This window comes from Momordica charantia (genome assembly GCF_013281855.1).
Source record: "Momordica charantia cultivar OHB3-1 chromosome 10 unlocalized genomic scaffold, Mcharantia_2.0 BLBB01000010.1, whole genome shotgun sequence".
In the NCBI taxonomy this organism is placed as follows: domain Eukaryota; kingdom Viridiplantae; phylum Streptophyta; class Magnoliopsida; order Cucurbitales; family Cucurbitaceae; genus Momordica; species Momordica charantia.
The window spans coordinates 4,919,764-4,928,949 of record NW_028275158.1 but is presented as its reverse complement, the minus strand read 5'-3'; the positions used below and the strand labels follow the sequence as shown (position 1 = coordinate 4,928,949).

General features: G+C 34.6%; 1 protein-coding gene across 2 annotated transcripts; it reads right to left on the bottom strand.

The window, feature by feature from the left end:
- Positions 1-3,223: 3,223 nt before the first annotated feature.
- On the bottom strand, positions 3,224-7,995 carry LOC111008373 (ENTH/VHS family protein). Of its 2 annotated transcripts, XR_002601097.2 has the most exons (9): positions 7,439-7,995; positions 6,728-6,975; positions 6,297-6,452; positions 5,999-6,155; positions 5,671-5,813; positions 5,540-5,575; positions 4,531-5,309; positions 3,935-4,030; positions 3,224-3,763 (listed from the first exon to the last, which is right to left on the bottom strand). XR_002601097.2 is itself a non-coding variant. In XM_022281051.2 (8 exons), exons 1-7 carry the CDS (start codon positions 7,512-7,514, stop codon positions 4,548-4,550), a joined length of 1,578 nt encoding a protein of 525 aa, XP_022136743.1. In that variant the 5' UTR covers positions 7,515-7,995; the 3' UTR covers positions 3,224-4,030; positions 4,531-4,547. The 2 variants fall into 2 exon arrangements, 1 of the variants encoding a protein (XP_022136743.1); XM_022281051.2 differs by having other exon boundaries at positions 3,224-4,030.
- Between the last annotated feature and the right edge of the window lie 1,191 nt (positions 7,996-9,186).

Here is a 9,186-nt window from a genome sequence, read left to right as displayed (position 1 = left end):
ACCAAAAAGTTAACAGCGTGGCTCTCCTTGCTTCTGAGGTGCCTCTCCACCGCCCAATTCATAAACAATAACACATCCCAATCACTCAATTTCTAAGCCAAAAATTGAATATCGACTTCATTCAATCAGTTTAAACTAAACTATACTTGAAGATTGATTTGATTTAGATTAGTTTTATTAGTCAGTTCTTTGTTGGTTTTGTTAGGTAATAAAAAACCACGTGACACTTGTATCAATATCCATAGATTCCATCTCAAAATCAATTTACAACGAGAGTAATAGTCCATAAGTGGGACCCACCAATCTACTTCAATAAATATAGAGACATAGTCCATAAACATATATGTAATTCTGATTCCTCGTATATTCATAGTTATAGGTCGAACTAATACTGACTTGTGCATCGGAGTGTGTCTAAGCTTTTCGTGCAAGTCTTCCACACGTATCCCTTGCTCTCTAATAGGTCTCTTCCTTCTTATATCTCGCTTTCTAATAGATCGACTCGTCCAATTATAAGGACAAAATTATACACGGACAATTTTGATTAATTCTTGTCGACGGTTGATTTAAGCTTAAGAAGCCAATTTCAAGCAACCCATGTGCAATACTGCTACCACTCACCCTCAATATTCCAGAATACTCGTTATTGAAAATTAGGATTGGAAAATAGGCTTTTGTTTTTAAAAATAAAAATATACATAGAAAGCTAGCTGATTTGAAAGAATAATTTCAAAAAACGATTTACACACAAAAAGGAAAAATAGCAAAAAGTTAGAAACATTATTTGGTTGTTTCCATTAATGTTTTCTCAACTAAATTGTTTCTTTTTTATTTATTTATTTATTTATTTTTGGAATTCTCAAATAAATTGTTGGCCTATAATTATTAATCTATTTTGAAGTCTATAAAAAATGAAAGTTGTGTGCACACTAATAATAGTGGGGGACTATTTTACTAATGGCATAGATATATATAGTTAAACAAACTAAGCTTTACATATAATGGGTATTAAAGTGATCAAGGATTAATTAGTTAATTAGAATCTATTGCTAATTGTAGGGTTAAGTCAATTGTTATATTGAATGTTTATAACAAGTGAATTATATAGTACTTTTGGATATAGGCGGGTTTAGTTGAATCACTTAGGACAGTTTGATACCGCCAAAGCCACTTTTGTCATTTTCTAAAATCACTTGTATTTTATTGTCAAACAATAGCACATGTTTAGTGACCAACATCGTTTTTGTCATTGTCAAAATCATTTTTGTTTGAGAATGATATACAGGTAGTTTTAAAAAATAGCAAGAATCATTTTATGCCTTAATTATTGGTGTGCTCGTTCTCGCTTTCATTCTTTCCACTTTGTTATTTTATTTTTCTCTTTGTTCGAGTTCGTTAGGCATCTTGTTGAACTAATTAAAGAACTAGTATAAAATAATACATGTCAATTTGGTCAAGTTAAAGTGAATGACAACTTTACCGTCATGGGTCAAATGGGTCAAGGTAAATCAAAAGGATTTAGAGAGAATGAATTCAAATTCCATGATGACCACCCGTCTAGAAATTGATTTCCTATGTATTTTCTTGATAATCAAATATAGTATAATCAAACTGTTAGTCATGTGAAATTAATCGATGTGAGCTGGCCCAAACACTTACATTTACAACTATATATATAGAGATATATAAAGTGAATGACAAGTTTACTATAAGTTTAACAATAGCTTTAATATCTATTTCATCTACAACTTGCAACATAACTTAAGTAAGAGAATAAAATACTAAATAACTAATTGTGCACTTCAAATACAATTAATATATTATAACATGTATAGTCAAAATCAATGTCAAATCATCTCTTGCATAGTTAATATCTTAACACAATCATAACTCAATAATTAAGAGATCTACTTCTTCATTTCAAGTTATATATATAGTCTTGCAAACACATATTGTATATACTCAATTCATAAACCCTGCATCTCATAGTCCTCATATGAATCAAATTGTTGTATGAGATATAGAACCATAAGGTAATTTATAATGGAAGAGGTTGGTCATGGCCAACACTCATACCATCATAAAATTCAAATTGAGAATCTTTAGATCGATGGCTCGATCCTACTAATGGATGATATGAAATGATGTCTTGTTGATGACTCGATAAGAACGGGGCATTAGCACTTGACTGCAACAATCAATCTCTTCCAACCTCGATATATTCTTCAATTAATGAGCTGTTCGAGTGACTTTGACTTAGGTCTTTCATCAAACATATCTTTCAACTCTTAATCAAGCCAATTGTCCACAATCTCTTCTTGAGTAGTTTTTTTGTTGTTGACATTTGATTGTGCACATTTTGAAATTGTGTCCGTTTGAAGGATGAGAGAGGTGGTGTTTAGAGCTCTAATGTCAAGAGGGTGAATGGGAATTAATCATGTTTTTGCTAACGGTACTAACTATAAGTATTGAAATCTCTAGTATCGAACATGTGCAAAAACCTATAACTACAAATAATGTACGAGAAGTTCAAAAATGACGGGCAAGAAAAAAGAAAATCTTAGTTTTCAAAAATCACAAAGAAGAAAGTAATCTTATTTTAAGAGAGTTATGAAAACCTCGGCCTATAAGGGTGAGAGTTTAACTACTCTTTGACTTCTCTAAAGAGCATGACTTACTCTTACGAGAGAGATTAGGTAAATTGAGATTCATAAAAATGGTTCAAATAAGAACTATGTCATCACTAAAAAGAGTAAGAGTAGACGGGTTAAAATTACTCAAAATTACTCGTCGTGCAATTTTCATTTCTTATTTGTTATTTATATTTTTTTTTGACAAACAATAGCATTTAACAACAATTAAAATATCTTGCTTGGTTGAAATCCCACCAAACATTTGTTGCACAAGATAAAATATTCTATTGTTCGTTTCACATCCTTTACAAATTTCGATCTTTGCTTCCCTCCCCCCAATTTTCTACAACTTCAAAGAAGATGCTACTTGTTTTGATTTCAACTCATAATGAATACAGAGTATAAGAAAATAAATGACATGAATTTTATTTGGTTTTTTAACATTAGTTTTCAAGTGAATTCTCCAATTTTAAAAGATTGAACAAAAAAGTAAGAATGGTTCAAATTCCATTTTTGTTACTTCTTCAAGTATAAAAGAAAAAAAAGGAAATAGAAATAGATAACCAAAAACAAAAAACTCAATACAGAAATGTGAAAATACAATTCCTAAAGTTTAACATTAAATTCGATGCCATCGTACTAACAATAATAATTATTAGTGGCTATAAATTCATTTTTCATAATAACTGACCACAATATGTAAAATAACTTTCATCAACCTCCTTCAACCCTCCAAAATGAACTTTTTTCCGCAAAAATTTCTATCTATTGATTGTAATTAATTAAACTACTTTTTAAGCTCATTCATTTTTCCTTAGTTTGCAGTCTGCTTGGCCTATTTTCTCAGAGCTTCTCTTTGCTCTCAAAGTCTGAGTTTTCATATCTTGTCTCAGGGAGAGACCCTATTGATTGCTAAAGAAACTCTCTTAATATAACTTTCATGATGGCTGCCACAAACTTGTGTAATGTCTCCACATTATGCACAGTATTCACCAATTGCTAGCACTTCACAGCTTCACCAATGAAGAACACAGACGTTCAAGAGGGCTGCCTCGTCATCTGCTCTTTTTTATCGGTACTATGGTCGTCATCACTTTTAACACATAAAAGTGAACTGAACCATATGGAACCTATTTAAGAAATCATAGAGCTGAGTGATCTACCAAAAGTGTAGCCCTATACCAGTTACATCATTTCCACACTTTTTATATATTCACCCAGAAAGTGGGTATAGGGAGAGAGACAGAGTTATCTTAATGCAATTATCTCAAAATATGCACTTAAGAATCACAGGTCCTTACCGCCACGGTTTGAAATGATCAAATTCTTGCTTCGTTCACAGGCTCGTACATTTGGAGATCTACGCACGACGCGAGTGGTATTGTGTAAAACTTGCCCTGTCAGTAAAAAGGATAAATGTAATGCACAATGGTCAATGCTGCGGATGTTAAATTTAAACAAGCTTCTTGAACGGAACTCGAAACTTACTCAAGAGGCTAAAATATCACTAATATTCAAGGATGTTTACTTCTTTTCTAAAGGCCCTTTTTTTTAATATCCGTGAGTGTCCGGTAGGAATTACTAATTCCTAAGATAGGTGACCGTTGTGGAGTTTGAACTCATTCCCTCTTAATTTATCTTAGTCCCTTTAGACCATTTAAACCAATAAGCCCCTTTTGACCAAAGACCTTAAAGTAAATAATGATTAAAAAGGGTGATAAATTTTTTTTTTTAGAACCAAAAAGGTGGTGGTTTCAATACTTTATAATAAGCCCAATTGTAATAAGACCACGAACGCTATTTGTCTGCATATTAAATTTCAATGGTGCCAATGTACATGAACAAAATTAAATGACATTAACCGGTGAGTAACACGTGAAAAAGAGAAGATACCTACCTTTAGCACAAAATTTTTCACTGCGAAGGGGGAGGATGTCCATAGTACACCATCCCAGGTGGCTGCAGCGGTCGGAAACTAGGTGCTAAAGGTTGCTGCGTAAACGGAACCGGTAGCGTGTGTATCATAGGTGACGGCTGTTGAGCTAAGGGTATTGGCTGCTGCAGCATCTGCTGAGTCAAGGGCACCACCGGACTAACCATATGGGGCATAGGTGGTGGCGGTGCCGGAGTTGAGCTCGGAAGACTACCATAACCATATGGGTTTAAGACTCCATTTGAGAGCTGCAAATATTGCTGGGAAGGTGCATTGGGAAGCATCTGATATTGAGTTTGTGAGTTGGGGGCGTGGCTCTGCATTGTGGGTTGGGGTACAATTACCGATTGATACGAATGATTAGCGGGAGCCGGAAGTGGCTGCATAGACATGAAAACATTAGGGTCCGAACCCACAGACGTTTTGGGTTTTGTATTAGAATTGGCAGAGGTACTCGTAGGCTTTGGTGTGAATGCAGTATTCAATCCATTATTGGTCTTTGTTAGACCAGTATTCTTTGCCTCCTCAGCCGCAAATGTCGAGAGAACCGATGTCATGATCATCTGGGAGGAGCTAGAAGCTGCGAGCTTGTCAGCAACCTCTGCTGCTATGGCTGCAGCAGACTTCTTCTGTCCTGCTTTAGCATTTGAATCAATGGTCATAGTGGAAGATTTTGATAGATATCCTTCATCATTTAGTCGGTTTTGCATATTCTTCGCCTCCTCTGCCTGCGCCTGAGCTACCTGTATTTTTGAAGTTGGAAATGAAATAAGAATAATGGTACCAAAAAATTTAATTGTCTGCACCCATCAGATTCATATATAAACTATAGGCATCCACGGTAAAGCTTCATTTTTTCTACATGAAAGAAGCCACTAACTAACATAATACAGAACCAAAAATATTCATGTTGGAGTTCTATCAAACGTGAAGTACATGCCCAAGCACAAAATAAGTTCACTCAAGAAAATACCTGCATCTGAGTTCGAATGTTCTCCAGCTCTGATTCCTACAATTGGTTTATACAGTTTCCCAAATATGTCAATAGTTCATAATATAATCAAACTTCAAAGGACATTGAAAAATGGTTGATCAGGTAGGCACCTGAACATGCAGAGCTTCTTTTAACTGAGACATAAGTGCCATCCGACTGGCTTCAACCGATTGTAGTTTCTCAATACACTGCTTCAGAATACTTTCTTCCTCTTCCAGTTCTTTGGCCAACTTTTTACGCTGGGGATTCTTTGCTGGTGGACAGTGATAGAAACTCAGATACCATATAATTTGGAAATCGCAACATGGGATACTAAAAAAATTTCAACTAAAAGGACAAATTTGAATTCCTTTCAAAACAAATTAGATGTGTGGCAAGTAGCAGGGAAAAATAAGGTAGACAAGACAGACATTTAACATTAAATCAGTGTTGCCATACCCATGGAACAGGCGAAATCAACGTCATTTTCCATCTTCCTTACACGTTGAACCGCAGAAGTACATTTGGTCATCTCCGTTTCTTCATTAGAATATTCACTTAGCACCAAGTGGAATGCTGATACAATTTTTTCAGCTGCACTTCCAATAGACAATTTCTGCATCTCAAAGTAATGATATAATGTCAACTCAAATGCTAGGCTTCGGAAGGTAAAAAGAAAATTAAAGGGGAGCAGCCATGGAGAATCACCAAGAGTATAACATAATCTCTAGAAGCTGAAGAAAAAGATGTCACTCACCGTTCTAATTGACCGCGAATCCCTTTTGACAATTCTGACTGATCGAGTACGTTTTTTACTAAACTCTAGAGGTGGAGGTGCCTCTTCCCCAAGTATTACATCTTTAAGACTTCGAGTGCGGGATCCAAATACCTTCCTTTGTTCCCATATATCTACCTAAGAATGTGCAAGCACAATTATTCATATTCAAGGAAGGAGGCAACACATAAAATGAGATACAGGAAGTTTTTTTTTAGAAATTTGCAATTTCTTTTCCCTTTTAGTAGACATAACTGACAATGTCAGACACCCAACAAAAAGGAGTTGCTCTCCTGATGAAGCGCAACAATTGCATCTTTAAGTTCTATCACCAAAAAAATTCACAAGAAACTTTTATAACATGCATGAAGGTCAAGACCACTCATCCAAGAAGGGGAAAGAAAAGAACCTACCAATCTGGAAATTACATTCTTTCCATGGCTGTCACCATTCTCAAGGACATCTTTAAGCGCAGCAGGAAGAACCTTCCAGAACTCGGTAACAAATTCATTTCCCTTACGCTTGCTGTTCTGTAATATGTCATTAGCAAGATATAAAAGGGGAACTTTCTGGACCATCTCGGAATTGTGGAACTGTTTATCCCATGTTGCAACAACCAGTTCAGCTTTGCCTCTATGAAATATACACCAATGCGATAGAGCTATAGGAAAATGGTTAAGGTAGCAGAAATACCTTTTGCACAAGATAAGCTAATCCCAAAGGGAACAGGATGAAGAAACACTTCATAAGGTAGATATTTGTAATATGGTAGCAAAATTCCATAAGATCCATATCCAACCCTTGAAGGGTAGAAGATAATCTCAACAGAATTGAGAAAACGATGCCACCGGAAAAAAAAAAAAAAAAGGTAGATAGAACACTGAAGAAGAGTGCCAGTAGAAAAACTAGGCCCAAATAAAACAAAATAAGCAGCAAAAAACCAATTCCAAGATACGAACTTCAAAGTCCACCAAATTGATAGAAATTAGAATTGACTACCCAAAGCTACGGAAATTAAGGACCAGAAAAAAAATGCAAACCTAAAAGGCGCGAATTCATCAAACCCACGTCACATCCAACCTAGAAGTTCAAGAAGAAATTAAAATAAAAAATAAAAAGGATACTTTCGATACACTGCTGCGTGCTATTGAGCTTCGACAGCTTATCCCCAAGTATTTGCTCACTGAACACACTATTCATTCCAGTACCGCAGCAGCAACCACACCGACTAACCCAATAACAAAATGAACAGTAGAAATCCCTAGAGGCGCTGAGATCCCGAAACTCCAATCGACTTAATTGACCTTCTGGTGCCCAAAGTCGGGCGAAGAAACCCCAATTGGACCGAGGGAAGCTGGAAGCGCAAGAAATCAAAGGAGAAGACGCTACAAAAGCGAGAGCGTGGAGGAAATGCAGAGAATGAAGAAATGGAAGGGCTTGAATTAGTGGGAAATGCAAAATTAGGTATTGGGTATATTGAAACGGAGAAATGGAAGCCGTAGAGGGGGAGTTTGGGGAGGAGGAATCAGCTGGAGAAGATGAAAAATGAAGGAAACAGAGGGAACTTGCAGAGGAAGAGGGGTTTTAGTATTATCGGACGAAATTTGGCGCAAAGAAATGAAAAAAATGAAGAGGGAGAGTTCGGTCTTAATCTTACACCCATCTGCCCATATAAGGCGCTTCGCCATTTTTTTTCTTTCTTTCTTTTCTTTTTTTTTTCCTAAAAAATGAGAGATCCAACCTCCACCTTCGAGCGAATAAATTAGGTTTTTTAATTAAGCTGATATTTGTAATATAAGAGTTTCGACCTATAAAGTATTTCGCTTCCCAACATATTTCCATTTTCTTATTAATAAGAAATATTAAAAATCACTTTCTTGTCTTTTTCAATCATTTTAAATTAATCAAATATTTAAAAACTAAAAAGTGTCTGTTTGGATTGATAGTTTATATTCCATTTTGATTTCCAAACATTTTTATTCTATTTTGTAACTTTTAAAATATATGTATTAATGTTTAAGTATATGAGATATTGAAGGAAGGACATATTAGGTAGGGTAAGTATTAGATTTCAAATAAATTATTAATACTTAGAAAAAGAAGAAGGCTTTGTTAGAAAAATGGGATTAAAATTCCATATTACCTAGACAAGGAAAAAACTATAAATAATCATTTCCATTGTTAAAAGAGATTTTTGAGTGAAACTAAAAGTAAAATCACGAAAATTTATGCTCAACATATACAATATTATACAATGGTATTGGATGTGCTAGCGCAATAAGTCAAGAAAGACTAGGCATACTCAATCCAATTTAAATTTTAATATTCACTCCATTTAACACTTACCTAAATTAGAATTAGATCGTTTTAGTACATACCTACATTAACACGTCAACAAACATTATTCGAAACCATACCATTTATCTTTTAAACAGTGGACAACAAAATAATAACAAAAGCAAAATGTTATTATTTTTTGAATTTACATATCAAAGTGATTTTTTGGCTAATGAAAAATAGTGCCTTTTTTTAACATAAAAGCACCACTTTATTTGCTTAAGAAATTAGCAAATGACAATTTACAAATATTGACAAATGGTTCCCCGGAGGAAAAGCATTCCCAAAACTTTACCAATCTAAAATTCACAGGTCATTTCAAGCCAAGTTGTTTGCATGAAAGTGAATTCAAACTGTAGAACGATCACAAAAATTCTATCCAAATATAACTCGACGATAATTGACATATATCTCCAATCTTTGGAGATTGTGAGTTCGATCAACCACCATGTTAGCACAAAAAAAATCACAAAAATTCTAAAAATTACAACACAGCATTTTAAAATGATATATAAAATACAACCATTTGAACACC

Bases quoted from the DNA above. Each gene is read 5' to 3' on its own strand.
- LOC111008373 (XM_022281051.2), bottom strand. From the start codon at position 7,514: ATGAATAGTGTGTTCAGTGAGCAAATACTTGGGGATAAGCTGTCGAAG. The intron at 6,976-7,438 runs GTATCCTTTTTA...ATTTTCCTATAG, and splicing joins CACGCAGCAGTGTATCGAAA to CTCTATCGCATTGGTGTATA. The intron at 5,310-5,539 runs GTATTTTCTTGA...TCAAAAATACAG, and splicing joins ACATTCGAACTCAGATGCAG to GTAGCTCAGGCGCAGGCAGA.